Genomic DNA, 25210 nt, shown 5'->3' with positions numbered 1-25210 from the left:
GTAATAAGCCATATCGTTCAACTATCGTTTGTGGCCAGATCGCTTCTGAAAAAGAGCTATTTCACGCAGTGGGCCTTACTTGGTAAAATACAAATAGTTTGGTTAAGTTTATATATTCCAGACTTGGTACTCGTTCGCATACCCCCGGGCTGTGATCGCACGTGCCCTATTATTAAAACCAGGTGTGTAATGAGAGCAACGGTGATAAAAAATAAACACCAATAATCTTGGCTCGGCGCCGGTCTCCAACTGTGCGCCCCGTGCCGCTGCAGGCAACAAGTTCTGGGTGTTTAACGAGGCTGGGCCGGAGCCCGGCTACCCGCGCACGCTCTCGGAACTGGGCAAGGGGCTGCCGCAGGACCGCATCGACACCGTCCTCTGGTGGGACCCCACCAGCAAGACGTTCTTCTTCAAGGGAGACCGGTAGGAGGAGGAGCGGTCCATTGCGCTGTCGTGCGTGGCCCCGGTGTGTGCGGCGGCTCGTGGAGTCGCCCACGTCTATCGTCCAGCAGGTTGCTGCTGGCAGACATGGTGATGGCCATTCCTTAATTAGATTTCGAGGCTTATATATACATCGGCGACTGTCACGTGATGATTGCTGCTATCTTTAATACCTAATTGAGTGACTTGAAGGTAATTTTTTAAAAATTTGACAAATTTGGGTTTCACGTAACAACATCGCTCCCTACTGGCAGTCTATAATCGTCTGTGAATGATTGTGCCTTCTAAATTCCAAATGGATATTTATTACCAGTCAGCCCATGACTGTATCTGCAGCACTAAAGCTGTGCTGCTGCTGCTGCCTGCTGCTGCCTGCTGCTGTATGTGTTTAATTCTGCACTTCCATTGCCGTAAATCAACAGGCAAGTCCAACCGCCACAGGCCCTTCCTCTTCTTAGGCTGCGCCTCCTTCCTCTTTAGGCCCCGCTTCTTCCTGTCTATGCCCCGCCCCTTTACACATGAGGCCCCACCCCTTGCTAGCTGGGCCCATCTCGGCACCTTTCCCGCTAAGACCGGCGCCTTCTTCTTTCGGCCCTGCCTCGGTCCGTCTTGGGGTGGCGCGACTTCACAACCACCACAATCCCTTTTAGGAGAGCAATCGAATCTGTCACTGTTCGTGGTCTGGCCGTGATGCGTTACACGGGACCGGTGGATGTGCCTGCTTGTGAACAGATACTGGAGGTTTAATGAAGACAAGCGGACTGTCGACATAGACTACCCCAAGTCCATTAACATTTGGAAGGGAATCCCAGAGGCCCCTAAGGGTGCCTTTGTTGGGAATGAAGGAGGTGAGTAGCAACACGAATGCGCCGTTTCACACCATTGCATTATTGGTGTCATGTGTGAACACATGACGCCTAGACAAGTGTTACACGGACACTGTGATGGCGTTCATTCATCGTGAAGCGATCATTTGACATCATGTACCCTTGCCTGTTTACATATTAGTACAATCATGTTTCTGTAACTTAATTTTGGAATTGTGCAGTGATTAGTCTAAATATATTCTGCCCATGCTGACTCAGGCCACAAGAAAACCATGAACATTAATTTATGTTTGTGAAATATGTAAAATTGTTGATGTGACACGGTTGTTTTTTTGTCTTGATTTATATTTGCTTAATTGCTGTACTTTATCTGGTTTGCTTTTGTAATGTTGGTGGCCCAGGTCACGCTTGTAACTTTGACCTCTTGAGAGGTCTCACCTGGTTATGCAAAGTGAACTTGAGACTCGAATTAAAACTCTAAATGACGAGAAAACCCTTCATCACAACAGAAAAAGCAATGCAGGCTGCAAAACCACGGGTTTCAAACGACACACAGCAATGTGCACACGACGCCTTGTGCATTGCAGCTTCTGACGAACTGCATGATGGTCCCCTCTTATTAGTTGAAGTGTATAAATGTTTGAGTATTGTCAAATGCCGAGATTTCTTATCGTCAAATGCACGTTTCAGTAACCGTGATGTGTATATATAACAGATAGATTGCCACGAGGCATCGTGCAAGGAATCCAGGCCACTGACTCTTTAGTTTTCACCTGAAAACTATTTCTTGCTTTCAACTCTGCCCATGATGACATGACAGGAGCGTTTGACGACTGTGATGTGCTTGTCGGATATACATGGATTTTATTTTTTGTGACATTCTACTTTTGGATTTGGCTGCGGAGATAAAATGTTATTCTTGCTCTAGGCAGCAATTTGTTCGTGAGCTATATGCCAATGTTGAGGTCTGCTAGCCACGACAAGAGGGCTTCAGCAGAGAGAGTTCGTGTCGTGTTGCTGCTCCTCCTCCTCGTCTGCTGTTGCGTGGCCACAGTGTCACTCCTCTGGCTCGTGTCTTTAATAAAATGAAGCACTTCGTGAGGAATCCACAAAGGTTAGCCTCTGTGGCCACTGCCATCGGAATGTGGAACTTCCACCACTAGCTCGGGGCCGCTGGTGGCGACGAGTGCTGCCCTGTCACGTGCTTGAGTAGTGAGACGCTGTGACTCTGATGAGACTGTTGCGTCGACTCAGACTCCGCACCGCCACCATCACGAACGCTCCCGATGACCAGGGACGAGCGGCCCTGCAGACCAGCGCTAGCGGCGTGTTCGCCGCTTGTTGCAGAGGATCGCGGTTCTAATCCAGCAGCCAACCCAATTAGTACTGCGGTGGTGTGCATTAACCATGAAACTCACCGCCTACTTCACTCACAGTGTACATTAAAGATCCCCTAACATCATTCGCAACAGTAGGCCACCGTGTTGTCTAATTCATTACTGGTTACCGTATGAACCATACAACAACGGAATGGAGCCTTCCAGCAGGCCGCACTCCGACTCTGTCCACGCTGTTCCAAACACACGTGGGGAGTGTAACTCCACTCCTATTAACGTGCATTATAATGACGCGGGTTCTGGTTGAACTCGCTCACAGATTAAACTTCATGCAGGTGCCAGTTGTTGTATATGTTCAGAAGAGCAAGCTGATAATGTTCCCAAAGAAGCGTAATCATATTTATCTCAAAATCTCAAGTGGCTCCAAAATCGCGTCCTCCCGCACAGTGCCCGACACTCGGCACGACCAGAGAGCTTCTCAAATCTCTCTCTCCGGCTTCCCGTTCAACAACGCATCCTGCACAGACTCGCCGGCCTCTGTTACAAAGCGCAGGGCTCGCTCTGGGTCAACGCTCTGGGTCACGTTCTGAGTCAACACTATGGGTCATACTCTGGGTCAACGCTATGGGCCATGCTCTGGGTCAACGCTATGGGCCATGCTCTGGGTCAACGCTATGGGCCATGCTCTGGGTCAACGCTATGGACCATGCTCTGGGTCAACGCTATGGGTCAACGCTATGGGCCATGCTCTGGGTCAACACTATGGGCCATACTCTGAGTCAACGCTATGGGCCATGCTTTGAGTCAATGATATGGGCCATACTCTGGGTCAACGCTATGGGCCATGCTCTGAGTCAACGCTCTGGGTCAACACTATGGGCCATACTCTGGGTCAACGCTATGGGCCATGCTCTGAGTCAACGCTCTGGGTCAACACTATGGGCCATACTCTGGGTCAACGCTATGGGCCATACTCTGGGTCAACGCTCTGGCTCAATGCTCGGGGTCCACCGGCCAATTGAGCCTCATCAGAATATTCCACCTCGCAACCTGCGATCTGCCCCGAGTGACTCCTCCCCCACCCTCCTCCTCCTTACCCAGCCCCGTCCCCCGAACCAGATGCAGTGAACGTCGCTTACTCTGTCACAACTCCGCTCGTCTAGAATTAACTCCCTCCTCCTCCTCCTCCTCTATCGCTGCGCCCAACATCAGCGTCAGAGTCGATCTTTTGTTAGAATATTTAGACTTTCTCTCAAATAAAGTTTCCCGCTCCTCTGATTTTCCTTTTAAGTTCAATTCATACGCGTTACAAATGTAATAACGAATGAATGAATAACCGGATTTGTGCTTTTTTCCCGTGCAATCTCTTGTCATGCACTCGTTATTAAACGCACGTCAAACCAAGCACGGGGCCAGACTTCTTTTTACATGCCAGGGATTCCATCCATCGTGGAGGTGGCATTATCTCGGATTGGATTTGTCACGTGACTTGGCCATTAAACGTGCAATCTATAAATGTCTCAGAATCTATATTCCATCTCCGCTGCACTTAGACCAATGTGTACTTCTTGTGTTGAGCTGATGGATGGCGGCCTTGGCTCTCAGGGTAATTATGTGTGGAGCATAAGGAACTGTACGCATGCGCTGTGTGTATTATGTTTGTACTTGTGTCTTTGTTTTGCTTATATTTGTGTTTTGTGCATTGAAAAATAAGATTAGAATACTGCGGTGTTACTGATACAGGTGTGTTTTCCTGTATGGGTGTGAAAGCAGGGCAATTAATGATAGGCACAAGATGAGTGACATTAATGTAGTATGGATAGTAACAGGGTACATAACAAGAACATTAATAAGAATAATTAGAGAAAGGCCAAGTTCGATATCTTGGAAAGGTGGAAGGACCCTCCTAAAAAATGGTGTTGAGACCCGGTGAGGCTTTCCTGAGTAAAAAATCTGAATAATAATGTTCATGCAACATGATGCTGAACAACTTCCGTGGTCACGTTCTGACACGTCGCGTGTGTCTTGTATACCCGTAGCCTACACGTACTTCTACAAGGGCAAGGACTACTGGAAATTCAACAACCACCGTCTGGCGGTGGAGCCCGGCTACCCCAAGTCCATCCTGAGGGACTGGCTGGGCTGCGACGGCACGACCCACCGCCTGCGTCCCGGGGGCATGCCCCACTCCAACGCCGACGTGGACATTGTGGGCACGATGGACGAGTCCACGAGCACGATCAACGTGATCGCGATCGTCATCCCCTGCATCTTCGTCATCTGCGTGCTGGCTCTGGCCTGCACGCTGCTGCAGCTCAAGCAGAAAGGCGTGCAGAGCCACGTGGCTCACTACAAGCACTCCATGACCGAGTGGGTGTGACGCGCCAGCCCCGCCGCCTCGTAGCGCCGGCTCGCCGTCGAGTGTCGCGAGGGAGTCCGTGTGCGCCATGGAGAATGTCGCTTTGCAGAGCTCCACGGGGTTCCCCATATTTTGCACAACTTTGTAGGACGGCTCCTGTGCCCACCGTTAGTTAGCATTCTGTTTAGAACTTGGAAAAAAATCTGACTCATTTGTTTCTTTTCCTCGTGAAACGAAATGTGTAAGATACAAGCTTCCGGAAGACTTGTTAAGTTCCATCGAGCAGTCACACGTTGGGCTGTGCGTCAGTGCGGTTTGTCAACATTTGGGGGACCCGGAGTGGCGGTGACTTGCATGGGGAGTAGTTGAGTCCCGATCCGGCCCAGCGGTCCCAGTGTTCATTTTCTGCACTTGGCTCGGCAATTATCACGTCAAAAATCGACAAAGTTATATTTTCTTAAATTTACTACAGTTACATGTCCAGGCATAGCATATTAATCATTGTTATTTTATATATATAATTCACATTTTGCGATGTAGGAAGTTTATTTGACCAACTGTTTCAAACATTTTATGTTTATTTACTTGAATAAGTTCTCTATTTCATTTTTATTACAATTTTTTACATTGTCCCCTCTTATGATTCCACGTTTTGTGGTGATGTTTAACAAATTTGTATAAACGTGACAATATTGAGACCTGCGTAAACCACCGGCGATCACACGCGATGTCAGTAATGCGAGACACACAGAATCACGCTGCCACGCAGCGAAAACCAGACACAATCTAGAATATCCACTTGCAGTAAATGGTTCATCGTCATCCACCTTCAGGCTAACGGACACTTGACTACCGATGAACCTGCCGGGAAGGTGAACGGCAGTGAACGCGCCGGGTGAGAGGCCGTTGACACGGAAACGAGCGCAGAACGCAAAGGAGCCCCTGAGCGATGCCAAACGAACACGACCCCGAGATTGCCATTTTGAACAAAGCAAAGGTTTTATCGGCGCTCTGTTGATAACATTAAGTGGCCAATGTCTTCACTACCACCAACACAATGTAGGCATAGTGATACGTGACAGGGCCATGCCGTAGTCAACAACAACAGCAACGACAACAACAAGGGCCGAATGGCATTGCTCTGTAACAGCAGCTCGTTCAAATAATAACACAAAAGTGCTGTACAGCCCCTTGCCAATCCGCTGCTGGATGAAGGTCTCCCATAACTCACCACGCTGGTTCTGCAGTGTGCGTTGGCGAGTTCCTCTCTCCGCATGCACGCAAGCGGACGACGAGTGATGTGTGTGGCCATAAGCGACCCACGCAGGCCCTGCGCTAGGAGAGGGGCGATGCGCGATGGGATGGGCGGCGAAGGAGCCCGAGCCACAGTAGGTCAACGTGTCTCCTCCCTCCTCGAATGGGTACGAGGGCACCTTGATTCAGCTTTGGAAATTCAATGTTTTCATGGCGGGGTCCAGGCTGCCATGGGATATCACTGTACAGAGTAATGCTCTTTTGTGCATGAAGTTTTTTTTATTGAATCATTTTATTTATTTTATCTGCCAGTGGGAGCTTGAGGACAGTATCAAATCACAGGTTATTTAGCGAAGGAGCGAATCGTTTTGTGACAAACACGAGTTTCAGAAATTATTTGAGAAAAACTAAACGACGGAGGGTTTCCACTTTACGGTGTGAGAACAAAGTTCGTAGAAATGAGTGCGGTGACGGCTCCTGTCGTTTTAAACTGCGCGTGCCCCGTGCCACATCACGGTGACCTGGAGCCAACCGAGCGGTGATGGTGACGACGGCCTTGAAGCCGCGCGTACCAACTTATTTACAAAAAGAAGAGAAAAAAAAGTATTAAGCAGTGACGGCTGAATTGCGATCAAAATAATTCAGGAATCGGTTTTAACATTTTAATGCTTTTTATGCAAACAATGAAATAGCGAGGGGGTTTAGAACGTTGCAGTTAAGTTCATCGCCAAGGATGGCCGCGTGCAGAGTCAGCGAGACGCGCCGTGGCCTGCGTAGCACGCGTCTCAAGCAGGTCGACAGCCGCGACTTGTGTCGCGGCTGTGATCGGCGCTTTCACCGGAGTTTTTTCTAAAGCACGCAGCAGAGTTAATTCTCAGCTTTACTTGACGGCGTATTATAGGCGTAAGACTCGCGACGTGAGATGGAGAGCGAAGGGTTCCACGCCGTGCACGCCCGTGCGGATGGCTTCACCAAACTCGACTGTCCGCAGCTTGGCCAATGGTCACCGTCTGCGCCCACGAGTGGATTACCCGTGACACACGCGCCTCTCTTTAATCTGGGGCGGTGTGAATGTGATGGACTCAATAGTGGTGCGAATCTCTAGACCAAACATGGAATACATCTGCGAGAGCGATAGGAAAGCGAGCGCGCGCGTTATGTTTTGACCTTCATTTCAACGTAACGTGGTTTGGAATAGAACGGAATTGTTGGTGGAATTCCCTGGGTTTCGTGACATCTGGGATCCGAGGGACACGTTTTGTATCGCTCAGCTCGCCCCTCGCGTGGCGCCGTGAGATGAAGAGAGAGAGAACACCCCGGCGGCTCCCGGGTGGCTTCCCTGGCTCGTGCAGAGACGCCCCACCACCACGCCACCACCACCACGCCACCACCACGCCACCACCACCACGCCACCACCACCACGCCACCACCACGCCGCCACGCCACCACCACACCACCACGCCACCACCACGCCACCACCACGCCGCCACGCCACCACCACACCACCACGCCACCACCACACCACCACCACGCCGCCACGCCACCACCACACCACCACGCCACCACCACGCCACCACCACGCCACCACCACGCCACCACGCCACCACCACGCCACCACCACGCCACCACCACGCCACCACGCCACCACCACGCCACCACCACGCTACCACCACGCCACCACGCCACCACGCCACCACCACGCCACCACCACGCCACCACGCCACCACCACGCCACCGTGTCGCGCCGCGTCGACCGCACGAGGCAAGAGCTCGGACGTCACACGAGGGACTTGGCACGTTCACTAAGGCCGCGATACTGACGTCACAATGGGGTTATTCATCTGCCGAATCTCAACAGGGCTCATCCCATAGACAGACTGGCGATGGGGGCAATGACAGCTGTTGTCGGTGGCCTCTTGCGCGGTGAAGTAAAGGAATGGAAGCTGTACAGAGAGCACACTCTTCCCAACGAGTGAACCAGGGGAACGAGGGGCAGTCGTTAATGTTGACTTACAATCGGCTAACCCCAGAGCATGACGTAGGTCTAGCACTCTATAGACCACGTGCACAGACTGTATTGTAGACAGAGAGGCAGCGGTTTATGTGTTTTAGCAGATGTCTTCCAGCTATTCGTCTGGAATTGATTCCAGTTAATTGAGTTGTTTTAAATTTGCACTATTAATTTGTTTCAAAAGTACAGTATTCTTATGATTTGTAGTTCATTCGTGTTAATCATTAATACATACGAAGTTTACAACCTATTTTTAAATTGTCACCACTTTTAGTTTGCGAATTTTCTTTAATTTGCATTGAATGGACTTTTAAAACTATTTTTAAAATATTTTTGGAATGATTAAAGTGTGTAACATTTATTTTTTCTTTTGATATATCAACTTTTGTTTCTTTGGAGCGTATTAAATACAGTTTGTACCTCAGTTTGTTTCTAAGTTACCAACCGCAGCCCATAGTGCTGCGTCCATCGCAGGTGTCGGCCCCTCGTGGGGACGCAGCCACCGAGCGAGGGGTCCCGAGCGCCGCGGCTGCCAACCGGCGCCCTGCAGACGCCGGTGGCGAGAACTCGCGGCCCCTCGCTTCCATCCCGAGAGCCATTCCGGTCTCAGTTCGATGGAAATGTCACGAGAATTGGGATTTCCTCACGCCATCTTCAAGCGGCTCTTATTGTTGCTGTTGTTGTTCTTGTTGTCGTTTAGAGCGTCCCCTGTGGTGAGCACCGCGAGGCGCCCACAGTGCGCCTGATTGGGCCGATTTAAGTTTCCATCTGCACCTCCGCCCGCCGAGTGACATCGGCTGATTGAAGAGCCTCAGTCCTCTGATGCCACGCGCACTTGGCGTCACTCGCTATGGGGATCCTTCACGACACGGTGTCCCTTAACGAGGGGCATTCGTCAGCCTTGACCGTGTACGGATTTGCAACGGTCGGCGTGGGGAGTCGGATTTGGGCCATTTCACTTCCATGGTCGTCCTTTTCCGACGTGCTCGGGTTTCGCGATGCGCGCTCATCCCGAGTCACGTGCTCAAGCGAGGGCAAGGCCAGCTTCCTCGTTCGCCCCAGAAGCGCAGGGTCACGCCGTTGTCAGTGATCATCGAATCCTCGACAGAACCAATTTGCCTTCGTTCTGACGAAGCCAGAGGCGTGAATATTGGCCAAAGGCTCGGGCGACATCCCCGTGTGATCCAGACCCAACGTGTCGTCAGTCTTCCTCCTCGTGTCTCATTTGAAGCCAAAAATGTAAATCACACGTGGGAAATACGGACAAGAACAAGAGCATGCAATAAATCAATCGTGTATCAATGCTGTATCAATTAGGGACGAGGCACTTTTGTAGCGTGTTTATTCCGTGGTTGTGGTGTGACGTCCCTTGTTTTGAGACTCAGTTGCTCTTTTCGAGCCGCGTCTGAGATTCCGCAGCGTCTGTCCACGACGACGTTTCAGTTCACGCTCAAACTCATCCGGTGGGGCCACGCATCGAGACGCAATTGTGGAACTGGTCTCTCAGTGTTGTGGCCGATCGCGCAATTCTCCACTTAATTCTCTACTTCATTCAATCACTTTATTCTCCACTTCCTTCTCCACGACGAGTTGAATGATGTGGAGAATGATTGTGCTGCGTGTTCTTTACAAATCCTAGCGAGAGGGGGTCTTGTCTATCACCGCATCTGGCAGTTCACCAGCATCGGTTCTCGCGAGGCCACATCTGCTGGTCAGACAGCGAATGCCGAAACCGGTCCACGGCTTTTACTTGCGTCGAGCCAATGCTGCTGAAACGATGCACTCCCAGAAGGCCGTGGGGGCTGATGGGATGTGTCAAATGTACTCGTATGTGTTTATCTGGAAGGACAGATCTGTGAAGGAGGCAGTATTGTCCGCTAATCGAGGTGGTTATCGTCTCCACGCCGACGACGCCGATGGTGCCTGCCGAGTGGCGCGCCTCGTGCCCGAGGGGAGACGCCGGCGTTGGGGCTGTGGCCCAGCCCCGGGCTGTGGCCCAGCCCGGGGCTGCCGGCCCCGGGTCACTCAGCGGCGGTGCGCACAGAGTGGTGACCTCGATTAGCTCGCTCGTCTCGGCTCTAATGGACCATCACTGGACTCGCATTTACAGAGCACAGCGCAAACCGTGCAATGCTGTCTTAAACAACAACAACAACTAACGACCATTACATGGTAATTGGACAGCGGTACGGTGTTTGGTTTTCATTCGCACCTCTTTTACGCAATGACGTTGCGAAGCCTACAATGTGCGAGAGGCGGTCAGTACATTCATAACCTTTAGTATGAATGTATCTCCTTAATTCACTCTGCTAAGAGTTGAGGACCTTACACTCTGGACTGCCCGAATGTATTCCCGCGCATTGCATCTGCGAGCCGGCAATTAGCTCGGCGTGAGAGCTCATCCCGCGATTAGATCTCGCGAGAGTGTGTACAGGCACACGTCCCGCTCGTGCAGGCGCGGCAGCCGCGTGTGTTGATCGAAGGCATTGTTGTTAGCACCACGCCAACACCGACGATGTATTCTCCTCGTGGTCTCCAGCTGGCACCAATGGAACATTTCAGTTCGCATCTCACACGAGCGCTCACAGCAGCAGCAGCAACATCAGCAGCAGCAGCAGCAGCAGCGGACGTCGGGGCTGACATGTGGTGGGTTTGTTGTAACTTGGTGCGGTGTGTCAACATCGCCACTCGGGAGACAAAGGCGGCTGGTCGTGGTGCTGGCCACCCACCCCCTCGTGTACCGTGTCCGACTTCATAGGTGCTCGCTAACAGCACTCGCTCTTTCATGCAGCCTGTTAAGGCGATGCGGGGGATCTTTATTGTTGTAACTTGGCACTCATTGCAACACAACCGAATTGATCATACACGTGGTCTGACTAATGATCCCGAATACGAGTTATGTTCACCACGGATGAATACGATTATGTTCATATTCGCTAACGGATAATGATGTGTATGCTGTACCTATACAGCACATTAACGTGAGATCAACACCGAGGACATCATCACGAATGTGTTCACGATTTCCCAACGCGGCAGCCAACACGAGCTCTGGTTCCTGTGGTTGAGGCGAAGCAGAGAGGAGGAGGTGTGGTGCCAGGGAACGCACGCACACGTGGAACGCGTCCCCCCAGCAACATCACAAGCAAAACGTCGCTAACAGTTAATCATATTTAGTGATATATTTAGTGGAAGCAGTGACAGATATATCTGTATTCATTTGTTCAATAATACGGCGTAACCCTGTTCGGTAAGGAAATAACCTTTTGCTCGGATGAATGCGGAATGATGACGGTAGTTATAAGCATAATATTATCATCATCATCATCACCATCACCTCTCTGTCCCTGCCCTGCTCCCCGTCCCCGCCCCGGGACGCCGTCCTCGTGGTGTCGTCTGCGGCGGCCGCGTCTCAGTGGCCGACGGCGGCCGCAGCGACTCGAGTCGTGCTCCCTCTCCTCTTCGCATCGCAGTCGGAGTGTGCGTAACTCGAGACGAGCATGTGCAGTCTTGTTTACAAATGCACACGTGGAACGGCATCGTGTGATTTGAATCTTACGTCTGTACATATGTCTTGTTGTTTTTTTTCTATTTTATGAAATTAAACTCTGCCACGTACGTTGCTATAGCGATGTAAACCCCCGCTCAATGTTCAACACGCGATGACCCGGTACAACATTCAACGTGCGCAGCCAACGACTGCGTTGGGTTGGTTGGGTGATTGATTGCTTGAGAGCGACGCGTTGCGGTGAGACGCACACTCGCCGTCTCGGGGAGAGGGGAGCTGCCGCTCGGCCTTGACAACACAAGCCATTTGAGAATCTTCCACGTAGCAGCAGCAGCAGTAGCAGCAGCAGCAGCGGCAGCAGCAGCAGCGGCCTTGGGAGTAATAATGAACAGTGGATCCCGTGAGTGATTGCAACACGGTGCTACCGTTTAAACGAGGAGTCGCACAATGCATGCACGAGAGATGTAAAGAGAGACGGGAGGCCCTTCTCGTGTCACCTTCAACACAACTGATGCCGTCGTCCTGGCGAGATGCGATCAGAAGCGCTAAAGTCCGCAAGAAGGACCTGTCCGTGGCCAGAACCCGATCGACAGGACGAGATCCCCGTTCTCGTCGTGGCCATCGGCATCAGCACCTCGACATGTCGCTGCCGCTACCATCGTGCGCAAGAGTCGAATGGGAAGTCGCGCTGTTGTGGCTTCAATTGGAAGGAGACAAGAAGCAGAATCTGTCGTTTTTAGCTGCCCAATTATCCTTTTAGGTGGAAATATAAACCATAATTGTTTCCTTTCTTAAACGTCACCGAGTGGCGTGGCACGGCATTCTGAATGATACATTAGTCACTCGTCTCTTCCGTCTCGCCAAGTAATAACACGAAACATGCATCACATATCGGCCCCTTGACCTTGACACTTGCGCTAACCAGCAGCGGGTGTTTAAAGCCGGCACACAGGGGGGGCGGGTCCCTGTGATCCCAGGCCAAGTTTAAATAAAACCCAAACCTCACCAGGCGCGCCGCCTCTGAATTAAAGCAACGACTCCACGCGGCCGTCTTCAAGACGACATGCACAATGGGCGGCGTTTTGGGAAATGGTCCTTCATAGCACGCACACTATGTCCATAATACAGGTTTTTTGGGGGTTAGATCGCGTCAATATAAATGTGTCGTTAAACCCGCCACCACCGACACAGCTAATTAGTACAGCACTAACCGGTGTGTTGGAGTGCAAATCCACAACATTTACAATCTGAGTACAACGTTTCCCCAGGAATTGCAACCAGCATCATCAGGCGGCAGCCAGATTTGTGACAAATCTGTGCGGGATTCGAACGCAGGTCGCCGAGTACGCAGCTCAGTGCGCTAACCATTGCGCCACCGCTCCCAATGCGCGCGCGTGTGCGCGTCTCCAGCGAGGTGTACGCGCACACACGCGCGTGTCCCTGTGTGTAATCACAGCCAATTGCTGCAATCCATCACATGCAGTGGTCACACTCTCTGCATGTGTATGCAGGACGCTGCATTCTAATTGTAACCATTATCATCAGCAGCAGCATCATCACAATCAGCCCCTAGGGTGGGGAGGTGAGCACCGCCTGGTGAGTTTGTCTGGGGTAGAAGTGGCCGTGACTGTTGTATTTAATTAAGGTTGTGCTCGGCCTCGTCATGAGAACGTGGAATGCCGTCTCCTGGCAGCCCACCCTCCGTTCGAGAATCAGCGACTCCAATCCCAGATGGAAGGAATCATTTGTGTATCGCAGCCCATTGGGAACGCAGTTAAAATTAGCATCAGTCACAGAACTCAATTAGCCGCCCAGGCTGCTGCTGTGTGGAGTGTCCGTGACGCGTACCCAGAGGAGGCGTGGCGTGCTCACTTGGAGCGCCTGCAATCGGAAGGTTTTGAGTGAAGCAATACGAATGATTTCAATTCGTAATGCGCCGCCAAGTATTCGCTCGATCTCGTAGAGAGAAGATAGCTCAGAGGCGCGAGCAGGAACCACAGACGAGGAAGAAGGCAGCCACGCGGTGAGCCAACGCCAACAATTGCCCAAGCTCTGCGCTCCTCTATGTATTGAAGTATGGTCGGCCAACGAATGAGTGTTTATACGTGGGAGGAAACCGGAGCACCCGGAGAAACCCCGCACGAGCGAGGGGGAAACGCTCAATCCAATGCAGATGGAACAGGTGAGGAGCACATTTGCTGTGCTGCCTTCTCCTGGCAAGCGAGGGTATTGTGACACCACGATGCCCACGGAAAGGGAGTTTCATGAAATGTGTGCGATCTGCCAACCCTCCCTGCTTCCACAGTGCTGTGGGCAGCGAGCCAGTAACGATGACGATGATGATGACGACGATGATGACGACGATGATGACGACGATGATGACGACGATGATGACGACGATGATGACGATGATGATGATGACGATGATGATGACGATGGTGATGATGATGACGACGATGATGACGATGATGATGACGACGATGATGATGATGACGATGATGACGATGATGATGACGACGATGATGATGACGATGATGATGATGACGATGATGATGATGACGATGATGATGATGACGATGATGATGATGACGATGATGATGATGATGATGACAATGATGACGATGATGATGATGATCCATCCCCTCCTGTGGGGGGCTCCGTCCCCTCCTGTGGGGGGCTCGATCCCCTCTAGACTCACGCAGCGCCATCCACACTCATCATCCCACGCGGAGTGCGCAGTGCGCCGCTCTACAACTCAAGTGACAGCCTCACTAATCCACGGTGACTTCAAGGAATACAAAATAAATAACTTCGTGATTAATACATCCTGTCCAGTTCATCGGGGCGAAAGTGAGTTTAAGTTTACATAATAACCACTTCCCTTCGTTTCCAAACCAAGTCTCACTGCCCACAAGAATCCATCGCTGTGCTTCAGTTTCCCAGCCACCTCGTAGCCCAAATCAACAACACCAGGCAGTCTCCCATCTAATGGCTAGCCAGGCTGGAGCTTGCTGAGCTTTGCGAGGTATGACGAGATCAGATAAAGTCGGTCGTAGGAACACATTTCACCTGCCTCTCCTGAAACCGACTCGAGTTCCCATCCACCTTTCTCGTGCGGCGTCTGAACACGAGGCTTGTGTTGATGCTGTGTAATGATTTAAACCCGTGCGCCGTGCGTGGCGCTGCGTGCCAGGGAGCACAGACGCACGGCCACCCGACTGAAGGCGCTCCTAGGAGAGCCTCCAGCAGGCATCGATTAGGTGCCGTGCGGCGCAGATTGTGGGAACTTCGCAAAGTTTCCAGATCCACGTGAGCGTGCAGATCGTGAGATGTGACAGCGGTTTCTGCGATTCCCCTGCCAGCCGCAATAATGCATGCATTCATTTAAAGAGCTGCGACGCAGTGGTAACATTCGTGTCTCGCAGCAAAGAAGGGCCTGGGTTTGATTCCCGAACCGGACATCTTTCTGCATGCAGTTTGCATCTTCACCCCTCGTCCAGCATGGGTTTCCTCCGGGTTTTCTGGATTCCTCACTCATAGCTAAAAAAAAAAACCCACAACACAATGGCCAAAGAACATCCCAGTGCTGAAAATAAATCTAACATTATTCCAATTGTGATCACACACAGCAGCGAGAAAACTTGTCAGGAGCCTCCAGAATGAATGTGCTGAGACTCTGTGAGGCTCTCCCCACGAATGGCAACAATAACACATCCAAAGAGTAATAACACAATTGTCATTTGTGTTACAAAGCCAAACTCCTGAGGTGAACTGCGAACGAGAAGAGCACCTTAGTTCCACACGTGATCTCGGCAGATGTGCTGGTACATTTTCAATTTTAAATTGGTTTACTGTATTCAAAACTTGGCAGCTCTCCACATCCATCACCCGTTTGGACGTTTAAATTACGTTTAGAATAAACGTTTGATGTGCAAGCAATGCGAGATAAATAATGAACTAAAACGGATTTATTTTCTTCCCACCGAGTTGTAACCCCAGGGCAGATCGACACACGAGGCACTGCTTAGGAGCTGTGGGAAGCGAAGCGGCGACGAAACGTGGCCACGGCCCAGCCCCGAGAGCCACGCCGTGGCCCCACGAGTCCCGCGGGAGGTCATTGAACCAACGACCTCGCAGGAGGACCACGGTTCGATCCCCACGGGAGGTCATTGAACCAACGACCTCGCAGGAGGACCACGGTTCGATCCCCACGGGAGGTCATTGAACCAACGACCTCGCAGGAGGACCACGGTTCGATCCCCACGGGAGGTCATTGAACCAACGACCTCGCAGGAGGACCACGGTTCGATCCCCACGGGAGGTCATTGAACCAACGACCTCGCAGGAGGACCACGGTTCGATTCCCACGGGAGGTCATTGAACCAACGACCTCGCAGGAGGACCACAGTTCGATCCCCACGGGAGGTCATTGAACCAACGACCTCGCAGGAGGACCACGGTTCGATTCCCACGGGAGGTCATTGAACCAACGACCTCGCAGGAGGACCACGGTTCGATTCCCACGGGAGGTCATTGAACCAACGACCTCGCAGGAGGACCACGGTTCGATTCCCGCGGGAGGTCATTGAACCAACGACCTCGCAGGAGGACCACAGTTCGATCCCCACGGGAGGTCATTGAACCAACGACCTCGCAGGAGGACCACGGTTCGATTCCCACGGGAGGTCATTGAACCAACGACCTCGCAGGAGGACCACGGTTCGATTCCCACGGGAGGTCATTGAACCAACGACCTCGCAGGAGGACCACGGTTCGATTCCCACGGGAGGTCATTGAACTAACGACCTCGCAGGAGGACCACGGTTCGATTCCCGCGGGAGGTCATTGAACCAACGACCTCGCAGGAGGACCACGGTTCGATCCCCACGGGAGGTCATTGAACCAACGACCTCGCAGGAGGACCACGGTTCGATCCCCACGGGAGGTCATTGAACCAACGACCTCGCAGGAGGACCACGGTTCGATCCCCACGGGAGGTCATTGAACCAACGACCTCGCAGGAGGACCACGGTTCGATCCCCACGGGAGGTCATTGAACCAACGACCTCGCAGGAGGACCACGGTTCGATCCCCACGGGAGGTCATTGAACCAACGACCTCGCAGGAGGACCACGGTTCGATTCCCACGGGAGGTCATTGAACCAACGACCTCGCAGGAGGACCACGGTTCGATTCCCACGGGAGGTCATTGAACCAACGACCTCGCAGGAGGACCACGGTTCGATTCCCACGGGAGGTCATTGAACCAACGACCTCGTAGGAGGACCACAGTTCGATTCCCGGTCATAGCTAACAGCATCAGTGGTGAGCGATGTCTCACATCAACGGTGAGTGCCATCTGAACAGCGACTGCACCACAACCGTCTGAGGAGAGTGTTTCTGTGCAGAGTGATGAGAGTGTTTCTGTGCAGTGAGGAGAGTGTTTCTGTGCAGAGTAAGGTGAGTGTTTCTGTGCAGAGTGTTTCTGTGCAGAGTGAGGAGAGTGTTTCTGAGGAGAGTGTTTCTGTGCAGAGTGAGGAGAGTGTTTCTGAGGAGAGTGTTTCTGTGCAGAGTGAGGAGAGTGTTTCTGACGAAAGTGTTTCTGTGCAGAGTGAGGAAAGTGTTTCTGAGGAGTGTGTTTCTGTGCAGAGTGAGGAGAGTGTTTCTGAGGTGAGTGTTTCTGTGCAGTGAGGAGAGTGTTTCTGAGGAGTGTTTTTGTCCTGCCGCTAAGCTGGGGTCACTGAGTTAACGCCGGGGTCTGGCCTCGTTATCCCCGCAGTCTCCATGGCAACGGGGCCCCAGCTCCACGTGCGGGAAGCCCGCGTGACGTCACCGCCCCTCTGTAGCCGAGTGGGGAGCGCGCGGGGCTGCGAGCCACGAGGACGCGGGTTCAAACACAGCGCTCTTCGAATTAAATTTACTTTATTTACTTACGTGAAAGCAATCAGAGGCCTTAACAACAACAATAATAATAATAGTTTTACATTATAATTAACAAAAATACTGTGTATGCAGAGCTGCTATGATGCGCCTTTTTACGATGACTGCTGAGCGTTGCATACCCAAGGAACTTAATACTCACCACGATTAGAGATGCACATGTGTGTATGTGCGTGCTCTTACACGTTTTCATGCATTCTTATTCCTCGACCTAAGAGCAGAGGTGGCGCTGTGATGCCACCTCTCCGCTGCGAACTTGTGCCGTGTCTGGTCTCGAGTTGAAAGGAGAATAACGTCAGAAGAAGAGCTCCCAAGACACCAACACAAGCATGGCGCTCGAACGAGGCTCGTGAAGGCACCGTCCGTGCTCTCCAATTGGCTCGTCTCCTGCCCAATGCCCCTAGGGACCTTCAGCGTGGGGTCCATGCCGCTGCTGCCGCTGTGATGAAGAGGCCGCGTGCACATCGAGCCGAGAGCTGCTCTCTTTAGCAACTGCCTAAGAGTTCCATCAGCACACACACACATACACACATCCCACACACACACACACATCCCACACACACATACACACATATCCCACACACACACGTACCAGACACACACACCCCCACACGCACACGTACCACACACACACACACACATCCCACACACACACGTACCACACACCCCACACACACACGTACCACACACACACGCACACACACACATGTACACACGTACACACATCACACACACGTACCACACACACACCCACACACACATCCCACACACACGTACCACACACACACATCCCACACACACACGTACCACACACACACACCCCACACACACACGTACCACACACACACACATCCCACATACACACACATCCCACACATACACACATCACACACACATACCACACACACACACACATCCCACATACACACACATCCCACACATGCACACATCACACACACATACCACACACACACACACACATCCTACACACACACACGTACCACACACACATACACGCGTACGACACACACACGTACACACATCCCACGCACACGTCCCACGCACATACCAGGAGGAGCAGGCAAGTAGCAGCAGCCACCCATCTGGTCTTGAGTGGAAACACAACGCGTCAAACCACGGGCCCCAAGGTGACGTTTGAGTCATTCCATTGATGCCCACGCGTCAGAAATGGTCACGTCGCATGTGCATGCGTGTGACGGCACTCAGCACTGCTCGTGGACACGTCCGTGGAGTGTTCTCCCAGCCACGCTTGTCGGCATGCACATGGACGAGAGTGGCAGTATAACAATGTCGACTCGAAACGCAGCGCACAGTATGCGCTCCTCCTCGTAGAGAGGGGGGCACGTGGAGGCGTGAAGAGGAGCCACCGACGAGCGGGATGACAACAGCAGCCTCGCAGTGAAAAGCCGGCGGCAACAATTGCCCAAGCTCTGCGGTCCTCTGTATACGAAGGTGTTATTGGCCAATTGACGAGTGTTTGCGTGTGAGAGGAAACCGGAGCACGCGGAGACAACTCCCGCGTGCGAGAGGGCAACACTTGATTACAGAGAGACGGGTCAGGCGAGGTCCACATCTTCTGTACTGCCCTCTCCTGGCCAGCGAGGGTATGACACCTAGACGCCCACGGGAAGGGAGTTTCACAAAATGTGTGCGATCCACCGACCTTCGCCAGCTCCAGTGCTGGATCGCAGGCCACGTGCAGCGACTCGGCTGTGAAGGTCGCGCAGCGTGCCCTGCCAGCCGGAGAGTGCTGCAGCAGAGACACGTGACAGCGCCTTCGTTCTTGGGGTCAACACAGAAACAAGCGGTCGCGTTGGGAAATGGGACAGGAGCTGTTGTTTTAAAAGACATGGCACCTGCAAGGGGAACGTGAAATGGATAGGGAGAGTCCAGGACTATCCACCGAAATAGCCAATGGCAATGGCCAGAGTTGGCTCTCAATAATTACTGTCCTGCGTTGTGCTTTGCCTTGTACAGTTTATTATGTTCATGGAATTCTGTAGGAGTATTGGCGGTGGCATTACTGCTACACTACTGCCAGAAGCGTGCAGCTGGTCCAATCCCTTTGCATGGGGGAGGTGCTTCATCAGCTGGGAAGGTATATTGAGGTTGGTTTCATTGTTCACCCAGGAGCGCCGCGCATCGCTGCATAATTCACAGCTCAGGCACCGGGGGATGCTCAGTCGCGGGCGATCGCTGCGGCGTAACCTTTGCCGCCTCGCTCTCCCTCTCCCCTCGCTGCTCCAAATTTACCCAGCGGTGACGCACGCGTGTGACGCGGCTCTGGGCTCTGAGACACAAATAGAATTCCCATTGCACTGGTGTGGTGACAGCTCTCTGTGTCCAAGACACCACGCTGGCGTGTCGCTTGTTTATTTTTATTCAATAATTCATTGAAGAGACGGTGATTCCCCAGGTGAGAGATCCCACAGGAGCGCTGGGTCTCTTGTGCAAGCAAATTATCTGGCGATGGTGCTGCTGTTGCGTTAAATACTGATATAATGGGTGATGGGGTTCAGGCAATAGCCCTTCTGCATAGCACATAAAGAGAGAGGCTGGAGAGATGGCGTGGATACTAAAGGTTGGAGACTGCACTTAACACCATGGGGCATGAGAATAAAATTAAAGAAAATAATGATGACCAGCTTTTAAATAGGGATATAAATAGTTAGTTAGGATAATAGCTAATCAGTATCAGACAAACCCTTTGATAGTCAAAAATATTCCAAAGTATAAACTCATTCATATTAAAAGTACGTAAAGACTCTGGACTGCATTATGAACAATTTCGAACATCATCTTAATTTGAGCAGAGGCATTTACAACGTCCGTTCAGCTTCCTCCCTGGGGCTGTGCTTTGCCCATCAGCCCTGGACATGGGACTCACGAAGCCGTACGCAAGAAAAACAACAGGGACCGGTGTGTCCATTGCACGATCACTGCTACATTTTGCCCACATGATGGTGGTGCAGTTCACAATGCGTGTTACTCATGGAACCTACTGCAGACCGATGATTGGCTGAGTGAACCCGGGACTGGGAGTTGAACTCAAAGCCCACAAGCAACAGTGTTGATTTTCCATTTGTTCTCTATTAGGGATCTGAAATCAATTTCTGGGGTCTCAGTGCTGGTCTCTGTGCGGCGTTCAGATCTGGAATCAATCGCACAGCGGGGGCGTCCCCTCTGTGCGATTTTAACGCCGGAAACTGAAGATCAAATGGGCAGTGTATGAGGCTATGGGAAAATACATTTAGTTGCGTAGGAGGTCACCAAAAATCACAACCTGATGTGCTGGAGGATATCATTCACATGCTCGTTATTTACACGTGCGTCGTCTATTCAAGAATTAAATGAAATTATTTTTGACACGTTGCTTGGCTTCCAAATTCCCTTTACTTGAGCATTATTAATTGATTAGTTTGTTTATCGCGGTTACTGAGCATGGGCCCAGATTCCAGGTCATATTCCATGACAAGTCTGATGAGATTGTTGTGCCAAGTGGGCGAATGCTTTCCCTTATTATGGTTGGAATGTGTCATTGCTAATTATTCTGGGAACAACTGTGAATTTGGCACCCTTACTTAAATTGATCGTCATTGCCTGGGGTTAATTTATTTTTTTAAACGATCAGGATTTTGTCACTCCGCGTTTTTGGCTCCGAGAACCCGAAGCTCTTTGGCTCGAGTGCCCTCCACTGACCAAGTGTGGAATGTGTCCGTGTGATCCCACCACGACCCTGCTGCCGTTGGGCGCTCTCCCCGTCACCGGCACACTTTACGCAGCCGTTCCAACGCCAGCCTTGGGGACGATCACTTCGAGGGCGTCCATCTCTCTCTCTCTCACCCTGTGTGTGAAGGTGTCTGTCTGTCCAAGAGGTGTTTGTCTCTCCGAGAAGTGGACGTGACGGACTGTAAAGAGCGAGAGAGTGGCAGCTGTCACGCGAAGCGCAGCGCTTTGATGCAATCCCCGTGGCGTGACGGTCAACACGGCGAGCTCAGACATCGCACACCGCTGCTCGGGTGGCGGCACCGATGACAAATGTTAACGTGCGCCCGGACGCAGGGTTGTTGTTGTTGCTGCTTCTGCTGCTGCTGCACCCACGCGTTGTTTTGCTTGCTCCCCTCCCACGTTCCCACCCCACACAATGAGGCAACCCGCGCTAACAAGCTTGGTGAAGTATGGTGAAATAACCGGCCCCATGGTGTAGACCCTCATCTAGCAGTGGATTGACCAGTACAGAGCTCAAGTTGGACAACGGCGTCACCACGGCGCGTGAAGAGCCACGCTCTGTGTGTGTCTCTCTCTGCGGCGCCATCCTCTCGGAGCGCGCTCGTGCTTAGAGGTCACAAACAAACTGCTCGTGAAAGAAGACGCGGAAGATTCGTGGCCGCGATCTCCCGCCCTGACGCTTCTGGGCCACAACCCCCGAACCGCTTCCACCGCACGCAAACCATGGCGGCGGCAGCAGCATCAGGTGGCGATTGTGCGGATACTGGGTGATGAGGACGATGATGACGATGCAGCATTTGTGTGATTCGCCATCCCTCGCTGCCTCCGCAGCACTTGGGTTGCAGGCCACGTGCAGCGTGGCCACCACCGCCCCACGTGGTTGCCCCCTCCCCCCGCCCCCCTACGTCTCGAGGTGGTTTCGTTTGTTGTCGTTATGTGGGGGAGCGGTGGTGGAGTGGTTAACTCACGGCGCTAGGGAGCTCGCTCACCTCAGTTCGTTTCCCAGCGATGGCGAACATCAGCGGCGAGTGATATCTGAACCGGTAAGACCCCCACACCAACCCCGCACTGACCGGTGTGGTGAAGTATGGCCAAACATCCCCCTTGGCCGACAAATGGTACGGCGATGTGAGCGGTTCGTTCGGCTTGGCGTGAGCGAGCCCAAAGGGAAAATTTTCCAACTTATCAAAATAGAATGTGGTCAAATGAAGGCAAGTTATGTAACGCCTCGATGTGTCGACTGTTGGCGACTTTGCACAACCTTGGCTCAAGGGAGGAATGAAAGGCGCGTTGTTTGGGTCGCCTGTGGAGCGCCACTGCTGCTGCTGCCGCTGGCTGCTGGCCAAGCCGCCCTCGACACGAGACGAGAGCTCCTCCCGGGGCACCAACTACAGACTCCTCGCCACCTGCCACCCAGCTGGGCTTGGGAGCGCGCCCGGGCCGCGGTGACATGGGGGAGAAGTTCCGCTCGGCTCCCGCGGGAGGGCAACAGCGCGCACCGCGAGCCTCCCCCTCCCCGCTTCTAGAATCTCCACCATCGCCAGCAGCCACGACCAATCCACTGCTGGATGAAGGCCTGACTCAATTCGACACCATCGCTCACGATCCCTTCGATGTAACGATCCACCTCGCGCTTACCGCACACGAGCAACATGTCATCGATCCATCTCGGGGGCACGGCCTCTAGGACGCGTTCCATCCCCTGTCTGCCCTTCGTACTTTCTAGTGACGCGTCTTGCCGAAGCCCACTGCGTTTCTCAGCTTGTGTGCCACGTGTCTACTGCTCGCGCCGACGACGCCTTGGAGACGAAACAACACGGACACTCCCCGCTCGCTGCGATTTCTCGCTGCGCTAAACCCCCATGGCGAGCGGCCCCTCGTTTCGCAATCAGCCCAGCCACAAGGGCAGCTCACGCCGAGGCCAGGTTGCCATCGTGATCTCGCTCTTCTAGGCTCCCGCCAAGGGAGGCGCTGCCACGTCTCGCAGCAGGAGTTGATGTTGCTCTGCGTGATCGCAATTGAGGAATGTGCGTTGCGTCATTTTTCGAATGTGGGAAAATTGGACCCTGACGCCGGCACACTGGCATACGACTCTTGCAAACGACGTCACGGGATCTAAAACGTCCACTGCGAGTGAAGCGGACGGCGTGTAGCACCACGTTTTAGGGTTATTACACCGCATTGATAACCAGGGCGGCCGCCGGGTATGGAGCCGCGAACCTCTGCAGCAATCGGCGAGCGCCGCGCGGCGTGGCGCGTCCCACCACCAGGCGGGTGCGGCAGCGTGGCGGCGTCTCCTGCAGGCGGCAGCAGCAGCAGGGGCGAGCGGCGTGGTCGCAGCCTGCTGCTGCTGCAGCTGCCGCCACTCCTCGTGGTGCACGCGCTGCCAGGTATGCTGCTTCTGTCTTGTGACACAGTCGCACATTTTTAAGCCATTACCGTTAATCATTGACCCCGCATTAAGCATTCTTATTCGTATTACTACTACAGCAGCATCCGGGCTGGCCCGAGACTCACCTCCATCTCCACCACAACGCCCTGACCTGGGATGACCCTGCCCAGAGCTCCCACTGCACGGGCAGTGCAGAATCGTCGCACACTCAATCCGATCGAAACACTAAACGGTTTTAGTTATTAATCTTGGCCTCGTTCACCCAGAAAGCCTGGCTGTGTCTCAAGACTTTTCGTGAGGAGGTGTGTGTACTTCAGCATGGGGAATGTTTTGACGAATACCAGTTGCATAGTGGTGTATCTTTTAGCTGATAAAAATGAAATACGTGACGAGTTGAAGATAGATTGCCTTCGTGCGCATAACACAATTGGTAAATGTGTACAGCGCAGGTCACGTGTGTGAGGTGTACTGCAGATGTGCCTGGCTCAGCAGAGACTCGGGCACGCGATTTCGCAAGAGCCGCCACCATAAAAGACAAAGGTCCCCCGTATAGCCTGACAGAACGTTGGGGCAAGTGCTGTTAGCGAGTGCCTATGAATGCCGGTACGGCACACGAGAGGGTGGGTGGCCAGCACCCCGCCCAGCCGCCTTTGTCTCCCTAGTGGCGATCTTTACATACCGCACCAGGTACTAATTTGAGGCTGAGTCAACCTAGGGGAGGGCCAGGACCGGTTCGGATAATCATCACTGGTGTTGGTGGCCGTGAGCGGGAATCGAGCTCGGGTCCATAGCGCAGCACGCTAACTGCTTCAATACCACTCCCCATCACCATCATCACCATCACCACGATCACCACCATCACGATCACCACGATCACCATCACCATCACCACGATCACCATCATCACGATCACCACCATCACCATCACCACGATCACCACCATCGTGGTGCCACCCACTCGCCCAGTTCCGCCGCGAATCGGGAGACACTACGCAATTGTTCCAGGAGTCATAATGTGTGTATTTATCCGGGAGGGTCCTGCTGCTACATTCGCTTTATTAATGCTGAGTTGTGTTTATCATCCGTGCGGGAGGAAACCTGAGCCCTCCCCGCCTCTCACCCTCCTGCCCGCAGGGGGCTGAGTCACGGCGGGGGGGGGGGGTGTCGTGGGGCCTGATCACCCACTCACTCCACACGGGCTGCACCTGCCAGGAAATACCGCGCTCGGTACAGAGGTCGCTCGCTCCGATTCGGGCGAACCAAGGATCGAGGCTGCCCGGCTCTTTCCAAGCCGTTCGCCCGGTGCCGCAGTGGGCCCGGCAGCACCGAGTGTCCCTTTGGCCCAATCCAAGTTCATTTGCCTCCCGAGCGGCGGGTCCTCCACACAAAGA

At 52.8% G+C, this 25210-nt stretch overlaps 1 protein-coding gene across 2 annotated transcripts in view; it reads left to right on the top strand.

Annotated features, from left to right (window-relative positions):
* LOC144735086 (matrix metalloproteinase-16-like) overlaps positions 1–11855 on the top strand; it is a 41920-nt gene extending 30065 nt beyond the window's left edge. For both annotated transcript variants that reach the window (XM_078617492.1, XM_078617491.1), the window contains exons 8-10: positions 273–423; positions 1174–1289; positions 4645–11855. In XM_078617492.1, the coding sequence (XP_078473618.1) occupies positions 273–423; positions 1174–1289; positions 4645–4985 (608 nt within the window). In that variant the 3' untranslated portion in view covers positions 4986–11855. The remainder of the gene's footprint in view (positions 1–272; positions 424–1173; positions 1290–4644) is intronic.
* The last annotated feature ends 13355 nt before the right edge of the window (positions 11856–25210 follow it).

Source organism: Lampetra planeri, chromosome 54 (assembly GCF_965212315.1).
Source record: "Lampetra planeri chromosome 54, kcLamPlan1.2.h2, whole genome shotgun sequence".
Classification (NCBI taxonomy): domain Eukaryota; kingdom Metazoa; phylum Chordata; class Hyperoartia; order Petromyzontiformes; family Petromyzontidae; genus Lampetra; species Lampetra planeri.
Note: the sequence above shows the minus strand (reverse complement) of the source record. Positions and strands in the feature narration are given on the sequence as shown.